At 31.0% G+C, this 16,226-nt stretch overlaps 1 protein-coding gene across 1 annotated transcript in view; it reads right to left on the reverse strand.

The window, feature by feature from the left end:
- Positions 1–9,103: 9,103 nt before the first annotated feature.
- The window catches only part of LOC103577227 (trace amine-associated receptor 9), a 20,045-nt gene continuing 12,922 nt past the window's right edge, over positions 9,104–16,226 (reverse strand). The window contains exons 6-8 of the mRNA XM_008557791.1: positions 10,236–10,490; positions 9,365–9,464; positions 9,104–9,270 (exon numbers count right to left, since the gene is read on the reverse strand). Coding sequence (XP_008556013.1) covers positions 9,140–9,270; positions 9,365–9,464; positions 10,236–10,490 — 486 coding nt within the window. The 3' untranslated portion in view covers positions 9,104–9,139. The remainder of the gene's footprint in view (positions 9,271–9,364; positions 9,465–10,235; positions 10,491–16,226) is intronic.

The raw sequence follows: 16,226 nt of genomic DNA on the forward strand, positions 1-16,226 counted from the left end.
TTCACGAACATCAACTATCTCCCTCCATGGACTATAAGAATTTTCGATGAAAGCATCCAAATCATCATATATGTTGGTGACGTTGTCATCAATCTCAAGATCTGTATAATTTGGATCGTTTTCACCTGAAGGACACTTTTTTGGTTCTGGCTTGCTACGCAAAACATTTTTTGCTTTAGGTTTTCCCATTATATTATATTTATTTCTTTACTATATAAAGTATACAATATTTAAAAAAAAAAAAAACGTTTTATGTATTCTTTTTTTTTTTTTTAATTTAAAGTCGCTTTTTAACTGCCGGGGTTAACAGTGACTATCAATTGTTGTGAATGATGCGTTAAGTCTTAGAAATTTTTTTTAAGGTTGACTTCACCCTTACGGAAAAAAACTAATCAGTACTAATGAAAAACCCTAATGCTTTAGTTTTTTCGCGCACAAATGGTTTGGTGCCACGAGTACGATTTTATCCGACTTCGACGTTAAAGGGTATATTAATAGGCAAATTACTACAGCAATGGCAATACGTGGTCAGTTTAGAATTATGATGAGAAGTACCGATGATGTAGAAATTTCTCCAACACAGTGAACTTGTACTGAAAAAAGAAGTTATCAATTATCATAATTACATAGGCTGAGGCAGCCGTTCGGCACGCACGTGGCTCGGACGATCACCGAAGTTAAGTAGCATCGAGCATGATCATTACTTGGCTGGGTGACCGTTTAGCCACACGTCGGGTTCGAACGAAGGTCTCTGATCGCTAGGCGCGGGATGAAGATCCAGTGATCGGTAAAATAGGAATTCTATCGATCACTAGAGCTTCATCCAAACCGAACTATACTGGTTAGGTTTTCTCTGTGGTTTCCCTAGCCACTGCACCTCCATTGCACAAGGGAGGTTGCAGGGCATCACCGTAATGATGCAGTACAGTATAAGCACAAGTCGGGCCATAGCCGCACAATGGAAGGCAGAAGAGGAGAAGTAAAGCAGTTTGCGATATAAAGGCAAAAAGTGTAAAAGACCGTAGTTGCGGCCATACACTAGAAAACAATAAAAAAAAAAAAATTATCATAATTACATAAATTTTGATTAATCTTTCTTCATAGATTTAATTGACTTATTTAATTCCTTTAACGAAATTTTGTGAGATCTCTTGAACAATAATATCCATGATCGTGAAGCTACAAAATCTTTCAATTTAATATCTTCATTAGCTTCAAGTGCCCATTTATGTATATCTTTATCACGAACAATATTATAAAAACTGGTCTCGGTCTTAAATTTATCATAAACGTGCTTTGCAATGAGTTTCAATTTATCAAACCGCGTGCCGCTATTTTTAATCGCACGTTCCCATTCATATAATTGCGATAATGATTTTACATGAGGATATTTGTCTATGACGGATTCCAACGACCGTGATTTACGTTTTCGCTGCTCATTGGCTGATTTGTTATCACGCCAGTAACTGACAGCTAATTTTTTGTATTCGAAATCAACTTTCTCCGCACCATCAAGACCGTTGTCATTCGAATCGTTTCCAGGTGATTTGAGAATCATGGCAGCTTTGTTTTCCGGTCTCTTACATTCGTCAACTTCTGGAGACTCCTCGTTTACCTCAGTACTCTTTTTGACTGGGTCATTGCGTTCTGATGAATCCATGATATGAACGAGTGTTATTTAGCTCGAATAGTTGGCTGTTGTCGCTGGAAAATCTTCTTACTATATATAACGATGAAATAAAATAAAATATTACTGTTATTTTATATATTCTTCACTACATAAAGTAGAAAAAATTAAATATTCAATTCCCTCGCTGAGTCACGTATGAATCAACAGAAAAAATTATTTATCAAATGAATTCCATATGATGAATTTTCAATTATTATAAAAGCGTATGATAAACTTTTGAGTATAGAGACAGTGGTCAATCTTGATGATAATGAATTCCTTGTAAATTGCCTAGCATGAAAGTATGTTGAAGGCAAATGAGCTTCAGACATATTGAACATCTGACAAAAGATTCATTACCACAATTCCGACAGTTATTACTTCGTTGCTCTGTGCCAAATGCAAACTCAACTGGATCAATAGGAACAAGAGGAAGGTCTTCGTCATTTAGAAGCCCACATTTATCCCAAGCTCCAATGAAGAATGATGTATATCTGTCAGCCATTAGCTGATTATGGACGAAAGCTTGAATTTTGATAATGTTCTCAATTGAGTGTCTATCGAATTCATAATCACTGTTGAGATCAATGTATTCGTTGATAAATTTAATAAATCGATTCCACAATTTGAAACCTTCATTTAGTGGCTCGAGCATGGATTCCATCCCAATGGGTATTGGTTCAATTTTAACTTTCTGGAACCTCGGAATCAAAGAGATCAATGATTCTTTATATGTTGCCAATTCATCATTAAGTATCAAACAGCTACGCAATCCCGTAGATTTCAAATATACTTTTTCGAACCATTGTCTGAAAGTACCTGCCGAGAGACGACTTGATCGACTCATGAAAACGGACAGGTTTTCAAATTTTTGATTGTATTCTAATGCTTCCTGGGCACTGATTTTATCTTCGTCTATCACGATTGTCAATGGTGTTAATAATCTACCAGTTGCAGAAATTATCAGGACAATAGAGTATGTGGAATTAAATGTACAGCCAGCGGCATTGTAAACGTGGGGAGCCGACACTTCGGGAAGTCGTACGTCACGTATCAGTTCACGGAACAGCTTGGCTTGTTCCAAATGATCAGCAGTCAGAATCATCTTATGGGATCTTACTATGATCTTATGGAATTTACGACGTACTATGTTACTGTTCTTTTTGAAACTGAACAACCAACTACGGGAGGCTCGAAAATTGTCTAGTTTTACTTCTTCATTGGCTGTCTTTGCCCAGGTCTGTAGGTCCATGTCATGGATTATAGCATTGACGCTGGCTTTTTCGGTAAACTTATTCAATACTATCTCAGCTATTCGGTTAGATTTGTCAAAACGACTCCCACCTCGGTCGAGATAGTTCATCCAGACATGTAATTGGCTAACGCTTTTGACACGTTTAAATTTTTCAATAACTGATTTTATAGATCGGGTTTTTTTTCGAGAACGGGAACCTGGTTTGAAGTTACGCCAGTAAGCTACTGCACGTCGCTTATAGTCAATATCAACTAGTTCTCCAGATCTCGATGTTGATGCTTCTGCTGCGGCAGATGTAGAAGGCATATCTGGAAGGAATTCTTGATCAATAGTTGCTGCTGATGATGATGATGATGATGATTCTGTCGCTGAAGCTGTCATTTCATCGGGCCCAAATTGTTCATAACTTGCGCGAAATTCAAGAGTCTCATCTGGTATCAGCTCAATCGTCGCTGCATTTATTATGTCATTTATCAATTGATATAATGAATCACGCAGCTGACGCTCGTGAGTTGTTAATGGTTCTGACTCAGCAAAGTCATCCACTCCTAGTGTAAAACCTAAGATATTTACAACATTAACTGGATTTATTAAAGACATGCTTATTATTTTTTTTGTTTCCTTGACTATTTTTCTTTTTACTATATTATAGAGTTAAAATTTTTCAAAATATTTAAACACTTTTATATAGTAAAAGAAAAATAACTAAACATGTCGTTGATAAATCCAGTAAAAGTTGTTAAATCATTGAGAACTTTATTCTCCACAGATCAATTTCTTGAAACAACGGAGTGGAATGTTTACGAAAAACGACTGTGTGATTCATTGCTTAAATTGATCACTAACGCAACAAGTGCTGCCACGTTTGAGATGATACCAGATACGACTTACGAATTTCGCGGACGATATGAAACATCTGAGTCGGAAGAAATGACGGCTTTAACGATAGGATCATCATCATCATCATCTCCATCACCACCAACATTGGCTATGGAACAAGATGTGCCATCAACATCTGCCGTAGCAGAGTCATCAACGTCGGAGACTGAAGGACCCGTAGACATGGACTACAAACGACTTGCAGTGGCTTACTGGCGTAATTTAAAACCAAGTTACCGTACCTACAAACAGTCGCGATCTCTTCGTTCGGTACGAAAGAAATTCCCACATGTCAAAAGCATTAGCCAACTGCAAGACTGGATGAACAGTCTCAGGCAAGATAGGACTCCTTCTGACAAATTGAAACAAATAGCTGAAAAAGTACTGAATAAATTTACCGAAGAAGCCAGTGTGAGCACTGTAATCCACGATGTGGACCTGCGGAGCTGGGCAAACGAAGCCAACAAAGAAGTACAGCTGGATAACTTTATACCCTCGTCCAACTGGCTGGATAAGTTCAAAAAGAGGAATAACATCGTGCAGCGCAAAGTCTATAAATTCATAGTGAGATCCGAGAAAAATAATCTAACCACTGAGAATCTTGAGCAAACCCAATTATTCCTCCAGTCGATGCGTGACTTGAGAATGTCCGAAATGGATGTTGCTAACGTTTACAACGCCGCAGTCATTACATTCAAGACGTACTCTCTTATCCTGATGATTTCAGCAGAGGGTAGACTAATAACGCCTTTGACAATCATTTTAGAAGCAGCTAAAGTGACAAATATCCAGGCAACATTAGAATACAGTCGAAGCTTTTCAAATCTGCATGTTATCATGAGTCGGTCGAATCGACTAACAACGAGTAATATCAAACAATGGTTCGAGAAGGTTTATTTGAAATCTACGGGAGTGCGTACCTGTTTGATACTCAATGATAAATTAGCAAGACATAAAGAATTATTGGTCCCTTTAATTCCAAGGTATCAGAAAGTTAAAATCGAACCAATACCCGTTGGGATGGAATCCATACTAGAGCCGTTAAGTGAAGGGCTTAAATTGTGGAATCGATTTGTGGCAGCTATCAACGATTACATTGACGTCAATAGCCAGTACGGATTTGACAGACACTCAATTGAAAACATTATCAAAATTCAAGCTTTCGCCCATCATCAGTTAACGGCTGATAGATATAGATCATCCTTCATTGGAGCATGGTACAAATGTGGGCTTCTGGATGAAGATGACCTTCCGCTTGTTGCTATTGATCCAGTTGTGGTTGGGTTCGGCACAGATCAACAGAGAAGTGGTTGTTTTATGTGTAACAACGAGTCTTTCATCAGCTGCTCAAGATGTAAGAAGCTCATTTGCTTTCAGCATGCTTTGATGCTTGGTGCTCAGAAGGGCATGCATTATGATCTCTAATTAACCTTCGAAATACATTCACGCAATAGGCCAGCCCTAACGACTGCTTAGAGCGGAACTGTTAATTGTGTGATCAATATGAGAAAATTTAAAACTTTGTTCTGTTATGAGATAAATTTTGAAAGATTAATATTTTTTATGTCAGCCATTGTTACCTTTGAGCCTAAAAATCTATAATTCCAAAATTTCAGGTAATGAAGCTTTTGGATCATCAAGAAATATTCTAGAATGTGGAGAAAGTAGGTTAGGCTTTTGTCTGTAGTTATGAAGCTATGAAGCTAGCGGCAGTAATAAGTAGCAGCCAGACATTTTTTGCGTGGCCGCTACTTATTCCGGTCGCTAGTTTCAGCTTCATTCTGCAATTTCACACACAATGATAACGAAATAGGTAAGACATACAAATTGGGAATATCGAAGGTTGGACAAGCCGAATATGATGCGAATTCACAAATTCTATATCTTTATATCGAGGGTCATCTTTTTACCCCCTAAACTCTCGTTACCATTTTTATCAGTGGTAACAACTCTAGCCGGATTCGGGGTTTGGGTGTTTAGGTATGAGAGAACTCATATAGAATTAATTAGGATTACCATCAGTTGATGTTGTTACCGACCGAAAAAGTCGTTGTTACCCTGATAGCCACCCTAACCGTAAGTTAACTACAAGCTACTGCCGTATTCTAAAGGTAACTTGATGGAAAGTGTTTCTCGGAAAGTTGGTAACAACTCGTGGTCAAAAAAGTTACACAGACAGGAGTTGTCGACAAATTATCATCAGCTTGACTGGAACTCATTGACCCAACGTTCCAACCAGACAATCTTGCTATCAGGGGATAATTGATATAAAATTATAACTATGCTGCTGGTAATGGAGTGATCGGCTTTCATAGGAGTTGGAATGGAATTATTCTGTGAAAAAATATATGAGAAGACTATGCAACGTAAGCAAAACTCTTGGGATTTAAAGCATGGTAAGTATGAATGTTGAGAGAATGCTATGGGTAAAATCATAACTTATGTAATGACATTTACCGTGAGAGCGCCAGGACTTTTAAACTAATGCTGGGTCATTTTTTGCGAGGACCCATTACAGATAATTTAATTAGCTTACAATAACTCGGATCGTTTAATTATAAAACGTGAGCTGACATATCAGAGATAAAATAAATCATTTTTTGTTTTCTGTAAACATCTGTAATTATTGTTCATAAATTATAGGGAAATATATCAGATGAGTTGACAATTGATAGAGTTAGTGGCAAACTAATTAAATAATATGTTATGTCGAGTCGGAATAATTGTTTTGAATGAATCGGCGGAAAGTAACAGCCGTCTGAGTGATGGCATTATTATATATATTCATTTTGTTCTACCGCTTAAAATCGTCGCGTCTTAAAAACTAACACTCCCGTGGTATTTTTTATTGAAACCGAAATTATATAAAATAAAATGCGGTTTTCAATGACTGGCCTTGGGCTCGATTTATCTCAATTTATTACTGAGAGGTCGCGAATCGAAAATAATTTATTTTTTCTGAACAACTTTTATTTCGAATTTCGTTGTTTGTTTATTATTTTCCGAAGTTCGTCAGATAAGTACACGTTATATGTGCTCATTGGAAAGGTTATTTTATTCCCCACAACTTTGGTATCGTAAAAAAAATTCCTAAAATCATTAATAACAAAGTTACAACCGCCTAAACAATTTCACAATCGAGTCCAAAAATATCTCGTCGAATCTCAAAAAAAGTTTCTCCCAAACTGTAAATCCTGGTGCATTTTTTCAAAACCCAGCTCACAGATCTTCAAATTTCCTTCCCAATGACCGCCACCCCGCTCGCACAATTAATAAATTTATAAATTACAACCAAAAATATAAAACTAAACTAGTCATAACTCTGGAGAATAATCGACAAACAAACGTCGGGTGATTACAGAACAAATAAAATAATCCCCAGCTTTTGTCTCCGCTAAAAAAATCCCTGAAATGACTCGTTACTTAATTACACATAAACCATAATCCCAATGAAATATCCTACGGCCAAAATTCCTGCCTCCAATGCCTCCAAATTTTTTCCCTCCAAATCCCTCACTAAATTTCCTCTCCGAAACCTCCAAAAACATCAAAACATCTTTAATAATCACTCAGTAGTTAATAAAAATTTTTCATATTTATTTTACATACAATTTTTATTACCATATATATATATATTTAAACATTCTGTAAAATTTCACATAATCAATTAAATTTATATCGAATTTAAATCAAATATTTATTCAAATTATCTATACCACATATATATACATGCATACATATGTATGTGTATATCATATATATGTATAATTTTTAATAAAACATTATACATAATTATGTTTACTCAATTTATTGCATACATCTAATTAATTATATAATCTTAATTATTATTCAACTACTCGAATGAAAAAAAAAAACTTATTTATTCATTAATTTATATATATTTATATATTATTGTAATAATTATTAAAAAAGCTTGATTATTTATTTTTTCGTCCATTAATTTGACCCTTTATTTATCATTTCATTAATCGACTGTTACATTGTCTCTAATGGTGCGTATATTTTCGCTCGAATAATTGTATCGTTAATTAAAAAATAATAAATTATTATTATTATCAGTATTATATTTTTTGTTCATGTAAAAAAAAAAATATAATTATTAATATCATATCCATTAGATATTTAATTAATTCATACAGGCAGTGCTATAATGACTAGGAAGACGTTAAAAATAAATTTTTTTTTTTAATAATTTTTAATTAGTTACCTTATGAATATTTTTTTATGTTTCATTAATTTTTTAATTATTTTTTTGTAGAGACCGCGAGCTTTGGAAAAAATTTTATCATTATTTAGCTTTGGATTTAATTTGCGGCTAAAGTATAAGAGTGGCGGTAAAAATGTACTAGACCTTTCCTGTAGGGAATTTAATTTCCTACAAAAAAGGTCATTTTCAATTTTACTGTAAGTCTGATAGTTTAGTCGCTGTAAAGGTTTATAGAGTTGACGACTTGTTAATTTTAAATTAGTATTAAATTTATTTAAATTAAAAATTTAGTGACGCAATTAAAAAATCGAATGAAATAAAAGCATCGATTTTGGACAATTCGGGATATCGATTGCCAAAGATACTCAATATTCGTATGAAAAACCTTAGCTGACTTGTAAATAAACAACCAATCGTTTATTTTTAAAAAATAACTTAAAAAAATCTCAACCTCCCGCAAATTAATTTTTAAAAATTATTATCTGTCACAAGACGGCAAAAAAATTAATTAAATATTTTTAAAAAGTCTTGTAAGCTTAAAATAAAAAATATATATAATTATATATATAAAAACATAAAAAACATAAATATCTCAATAAAACGAGGACTGAGTCATAAAGAAAGCGTCAAATATTTTTTTAGCTCGGGCGTCTTCAGCCCTCAGGTCCATGACCGACCGGAAGTCAGCGCATTAGTCGGACAAATAAAATCACTCAGTCTTAAATCGGTAATCAAATATAAAATAACAACAACACGGTGATTTTTATTCCCCGAAAACTGCCAACCGGACGGGCTGGCGCCCACTTCAATAAAAATCCTTACGCAATTATCAAATAACAATACTTTTTATTAATTTTTCTTGTATTTTAATTTTAGATCCAATGCTTTCGGTCTCTAATTATTATTATTATTATTATTATTATTATTATTATTATTATTATTATTATTATAATTATTATTATTATTATTAATATTAGTATTATTATTATTTTTTTCATTATTATAATAAAAAATGCCACCACGCAAATAAAATAAAAAAAAAAAAATATTAACTAGCGTCGTCGTCGGAAGATAAAATTTCTTCGGTTTGCGTGGCGGCATCCCTATTTCACGTTATTGATAATTCATTAACCCCGACGATGCTCTGATAATTTAATTCCCAAGGTAGTGGTGGAGTCACTAATGATGGCGTTGAACATCGTGCTAGTGAAGAATGATCTATCGAACATCGATCGATACCTTTAATGTAAGTAATAGTTAGAAATCCTCATTATCATTAAGTTCCTTTTTATTTTTTATTTTTTTCTATCTACTTATTTTTTTTCTGCTTTACCTGAAATATCGAAACCTCCAATACTGCAGACGTCGAGTCCTCCAGTACTCGTAGCACAGCAATTTTTTTTTGGACCCAATTGTTTTTGTCGACAAAGTATCTATTAAATAAAAAATATACATCTTTAATTACAATGGCCCTGGTTGCTTGAAATATTAAATTTATGATAAAAAGTCCTTATACTTTTTTTTAGGAAATTTAAAAAGCTACAAAAAAGTATCAATACATTTTTTCGAAATATTTCATATATTCTGAGATATTTTCATTTATTGCAGCGTTCGTCAATAAACTGAAAATGGTACGAACTTTTCGAACTTCCAAAGCTTCCAGAGCTTCAAATATCAATTTTTACAAAAAAAGTAATGGAACCTTTTTTGTAGAGAATTAGAAGATCTACAAAAAAGATTTCTGCAAATTTTTTTCTAAAATCGATATTTACGCCAGAAATTGTTAATTACAGAATTTGTTGAAAATTAGGGCAATTTTGGAATAGAAATTTTTTTTATAATACTTTTTAGTAGTTTATTTATTATACAGATTATTTGCTCATGTGCAAAGTATGATTATATATATTTTATATATAAATATATGTATATTTATATGAAAGCAAGTAAAATCGTTATGAACAGGACACAGACATTATTCACTGTCACATAAATCACTTGAGACCTACATTAGCAGCAAACTTTAAAAATATATATATATATATATATATATATATATATATATATATATATATATATATATATATATAAATGTATGAATAAATAGGGCAAATCGTTAAAATGAATATATAGAAGAGTGTAATGTTTATTATCTTTTAGTAACGACAATAATATATATGGTATATATATGAATATATATATATTACCTTGGTATTAACGATTTCGCGGGAAATCCGACGAAAATGATTGTTGAGAAGCCAGTAGAGAAATGGATTCCAAAAGCTATTTGACAGGGCAAGCCACGTGGCAAGGAAGTCAAGAAATGGCGGCGGTTTACTTCCGGTACATGCGACCACAACTTCCTGGATAGTCCATGGTGTTACCATAACAATAAAACCGAGACTCATTGCCGCCATTGTTCTGGAAGCTGATGTCGACAATCTTCGCTCGTGTGCCACTAACTGAATTTTTATTATATTTATTTTATAGAACGTAATTTTAATTGTTTATGAAATAGGACAGTGAGAGGGGGGGGGGATTAGTGAGCTCAGACATTACAGGACATTATCTCGACACAGACAAAATATTTAATCTTTCAAACTTATATATGTACATTAGGGTGACCCAAAAACCGACTATTTTTTTTTTTCGAGTCTCTTATGAAAATCTGTTGGATTACGATGCTTTAAGAAGCTTCTCCAAAAGTCGACGATAAAAAATTTTCAAGAGGCCGCTCACGAATTTTGAAAGCATAAAAAATTATTGAAATTCGGATTTTTTACTTCGAAATTTTTTCTTTGTGGCAGTAATAGTTTATATTTGTAAAATCATGACGATGCTGAAAATTTTAGCGCGAAATTTGAATATTTAAATGGCGCACAAAAATTTTGAATATTAACTGATAATGTGTGACTAATACTTTGAATTAGTTTTTGGATTTTTTTATAACTCAATTATTGTCATTACACTAAAATATAACTTTTGCATAACCAAAAATATACAGGACAGTCTTAAACAATAAAATTTGCTAAGTTTTGAATAAGCGAAAAAACCGAAAATTTGAATTAAAAAATAAAAAAGTATGTAAATAACTTATTATTTATATTTCTCTGTTATATTTTCATTGATTGTGATGCAAATTGATGGTGAAAAAATCGAGAAGCTTTATTATCAATATTATCGGGTCGCTCGAAAACGTTCAAAAGACAGCACTCGGAAACATTCAAAATTATTGAGCGGGCTTTAAATATTTAAATTTTGGGCTTAAATTTTTAGCGTAGTCATGATTTCACAAATATAAACTATTGCTGCCAGGAAAGAAAAAATTTGAAATAAAAAATTCAAATTTTGATCATTTTTGTTATTTTCAAAATTTGTGAGCGACCTCTTGAAAATTTTTTATCCTGATTTTTAAAAAGGCTTCTTAAAACATCGTAAACTGACAAATTTTCTGAGAAGACTCAAAAAAAAAGTTGGATTTTTTGGACCTCTATGTATGTAAGAAGTTTGTAAATAATTCAAAATTTTAAATATTCGTGAATTTATGAATTACTTATAAATTTTCGAATTTTTCGAAAAGAATCTAAATTCTTGTAGTTATTCAACGTCGATTAAAAATTCCATGTTAGAAATTCGAACTGATTCAAAATTAAATCGATTTGAAAGAAAATTTCAAAAATGTATATTTATATTGTCATCCAAAATTTGACAAATTTTGAACATCAAAAATTTAAATATTTAAATTTCGGGCTTAAATTTTCAGCGTAGTCATGATTTCACAAATATAAACTATTGCTGCCAGGAAAGAAAAAAATTTGAAATAAAAAATTCAAATTTCGATCATTTTTGATATTTTCAAAATTCATTAGTGACCTCTTGAAAATTTTTTATCCTGATTTTTCAGGCTTCTTAAAACATCAACCAGCAAATATTTATAAAAAACTCGAAAAAAAACAGTCGGATTTTTTGAAACACCTTTTAACATCTTTTGATACAAATATATATAACAAATTTAATTAGCAGTTTGAATATTCAAAATCCAAGTAAACTGTTATAATATATATCTATTGGAAATCGTCATTAAATTTATTCCGTTTAATAATTAAAAAAAAAAAGTTTATGAAATTTAGTTGATTCAAATCAGATAGAATAAAAAAAATAAGTGAAGCTTTCAGCATTTTGCCTTTTTATCATTTCCTCAATCTTACATTTTTTTTTTCATCCTTTTATACTTTATTTAGTAATTTTTTTTTTTTTTTTTTTTTTTATCTTATATCCTTCATCTGTACTTATAGTAGCAGTATAAATAAAAAAAAAAAGTGTAGTAGGTAAAGAAATAAAAATCTTAGTTATTGCTGTATAAAAATCAATGAAGTATATATGAAATAGTAAATATAAATGCTTGCATTATGAAAAAATATTGTTAACTATATATAAAGAGTGTGAGAGTTGTGTTCAAATCGAATAATTATATTCGATTTAATATTAGAATTTTCGAATTATTTAAAAAAATTAAAAAAAGTCAAATTATTCGAAATCTTATGACGAATTTAAAAAGCTTGGAATATTTCGAAAATTTACATATAATTTGAAAAGCTTCGAATCATTCGAAGAATTTCAATTATTGGATCTATACTATTTGCGCACCCCTAGTATATATGTAATAGGGTACCCAGAAAAGCCTATTTTTAAATTTCCCGCTAAGAAAATTGAAAATTTTCAAAAATTCGGGAAGTTATTGGTTTCAACCCGATTTGTGAAAATCGAAATTCCAACAGATGGCGACGTTTGAGGTTCTAGGAAGCTATTCCCGAGAAAAAATTTTTATATATAATCATATAAAAATATATATCATTATATATAACTCGATTATATATAATCATATATGAAAAATGGCCAAATATAATCATATATAATTATATATAACTGCATATAATTATATATAACTATATATAATTATATTTGGCCATTTTTTATATATGATTATATATAATCAAGTTAGACATAATTAAAAAATATTTTTGAAAAAAAAAAAAAAATTAAATACCAAATTTTTGATTTGGTTATTACCGCGCTAACGCATTATAAATTCAGAAACAAGAATTGATAGCAGTAAATGATGAAAAAATCCTGGAACATCTGCTGGGTTCGAACACGGCTCCTTTTGGCTGGTAACCCTGAATGTTGATCACTGGTCCACATCACAAGAGTTCAAGTTATGTGCTTAATTGATGTATTTAGAGTGAAATACCGGTAAAGACCGAGTTCATAAGTTTTCGTGATGGATTTTTAGACAATTTAAAAAAACTCCATGAACTTATATGAAATTTTATTTTTGTCGGCCTCGATGATAATTATATAAAATTTTATTAAGTTTCTTCAAATTTTTTGATTTTCTGTTGTGATGTGAAATTTAAAAAAACTTATATAAAATTTTGGGAAACACTGAATAATTTCACAAAATTATATGAAATTCAACCGATTGAAAAACTGGGTACTTTCAATTTTTGAATACCATGAAAAAAAAAAATTATTTTTTTTTTTAAACACCCTAATGATTGTATACAATTATATATGGATATATATATAAGATTATATATAATTATATATGATTCTAAATGAAAAAAATTTCTCGAAATAGTATTATATATAACCATATATAATTATATATGATCATATATAGTTATATATAATTATGTATGATTATATATAAACATTTTTTCTCGAGTACAATTATATATGGATATATATAAAAGATTATTTATAATTATATATGATTCTAAATGAAAAAAATTTCTCGAAATAGTATTATATATAATCATATATAATATATATGAAGCTACATATGACTTTCTCTGAATTTTCTGAAAAACGTGAACGGAAAAATTAAAGAAAATTTTTTTTTCAGTTTTTGTGAAATTTCTCAAAAACGTCTTGATAAATCAATCTTAAAATTTGATCAGCTCGAGAACCCAATAGAACGCATCGATTGCCACCTTAGCCGTCTCAATCGGTGAATTCGTTCGAAAGATATTGTTGGAGAAAAAATGGTAAAAAACGTTATTTTTCGAAAACAAAGGCATACTAAAGTATTTTCGAGCTCAAGGAGCTCGAAATGGCCGGGAAGTTTTGGGGCTGGCCCACAGGGTCAACTAACAGACAGATTTTTTTTTCGAGTTTCTTATAAATATTTGCTGGTTGATGTTTTAAGAAGCCTGAAAAATCAGGATAAAAAATTTTCAAAAGGCCGCTCACGAATTTTGAAAATATAAAAAATGATCGAAATTTGAATTTTTTATTTCAAATTTTTTTCTTTTCTGGCAGCAATAGTTTATTGTTGTGAAATCATGACTACGTTGAAAATTTAAGCCCGAAATTTAAATATTTAAATATTTGATGTTCAAAATTTGTCAAATTTTGGATGACAATATAAATATACATTTTTGAAATTTTTTTTCAAATCGATTAAATTTTAAATCAGTTCGAATCTCCAACATGGAATTTTTAATTGACGTTGAATAACTACAAGAATTTAGATTCTTTTCGAAAAATTCAAAAATTTATAAGTAATTCATAAATTCACGAATATTTAAAATTTTGAATTATTTACAAACTTCTTACATACATAGAGGTCCAAAAAATCCAACTTTTTTTTTGAGTCTTCTCAGAAAATTTGTGGGTTTACGATGTTTTAAGAAGCCTCTTCAAAAATCAGGATAAAAAATTTTCAAGAGGCCGCTCACGAATTTTGAAAATAACAAAAATTATCAAAATTTGAATTTTTTATTTCAAATTTTTTTCTTTTCTGGCAGCAATAGTTTATATTTGTGAAATCATGACTACGCTAAAAATTTAAGCCCAAAATTTAGATATTTAAAGCCCGCTCAATAATTTTGAATGTTTCCGAGTGCTGTCTTTTGAACTTTTTCGAGCGACCCGAGAATATTGATAATAAAGCTTCTCGATTTTTTCACCATCAATTTGCATCACAATCAATGAAAATATAACAGAGAAATATAAATAATAAGTTATTTACATACTTTTTTATTTTTTAATTCAAATTTTCGGTTTTTTCGCTTATTCAAAACTTAGCAAATTTTATTGTTTAAGACTGTCCTGTATATTTTTGGTTATGCAAAAGTCATATTTTAGTGAAATGACAATAATTGAGTTATAAAAAAATACAAAAACTAATTCAAAGTATTAGTCACATATTATCAGTTAATATTCAAAATTTTTGAGCGCCGTTTAAATATTCAAATTTCGCGCTAAAATTTTTAGCATCGTCATGATTTTACAAATATAAACTATTACTGCCACAAAGAAAAAATTTCGAAGTAAAAAATCCGAATTTCAATAATTTTCGATATTTTAAAAATTCGTGAGCGACCTCTTGAAAATTTTTGATCTCGCTGATTTTTGAAGCTTCTTAAAACATCGCAAGCCAACAAATTTTCATAAGACAAAGAAAATTTTTGTTTCTTGGATTACCCTAATATATCATCGTGTTGTGATATATTATTCCATAATATTCATATATCACTATTGTGCTATTGATTATTTACTTCAACTACACTTCATTTAATTATCAATGTCATATATTTTTTTCTTACTTCTTTATATAAAATTTCCAGTGAGTCAACTGACTTGTGTACAAGTCAAACCGATCAATCTTACTACTTACAAGTTAACTTTCGTTCGTGTGTTTGTGTGTTCGTGGAGTTGAGCTGTCAGTTAAATGATAAACTTAGTCTGTATCTTAGAACAACTAGACAAGACATTTGAAAGTTATAGGAAACTCGAGAGTATTCATTTGAAACTCGATAGCGTTCTGTATAAACACCGATAAAATTACTTATTGTGTTCCTTATCCCACTGTTCGAAAAGCCATAGAGAAATTTTCCGGAAAATCTACATGGCTTTTTATGGATTCCTATGAATTCATACAAAGTTTCCATAGATTCCTATAAACTTTTCCTGGCGCATAAATTTCTTAAAATTCCCATGGCTTCTGATGGGTTTCTATGGTTTTGCACTTCTATGGGTTTATAAGAAGTTCAATGGCTGGTCATAAACCCCATGAATTAAAGTTCCCATGGATTTTCCCATAGATACTTATGAATTTATGTAGATTTCCATGGAATTCTAAAAATTTATATTTTCATGGGTTCCCATGAATTTATATTTGACTGCTATGG

Source organism: Microplitis demolitor, chromosome 9 (assembly GCF_026212275.2).
Source record: "Microplitis demolitor isolate Queensland-Clemson2020A chromosome 9, iyMicDemo2.1a, whole genome shotgun sequence".
NCBI lineage: Eukaryota > Metazoa > Arthropoda > Insecta > Hymenoptera > Braconidae > Microplitis > Microplitis demolitor.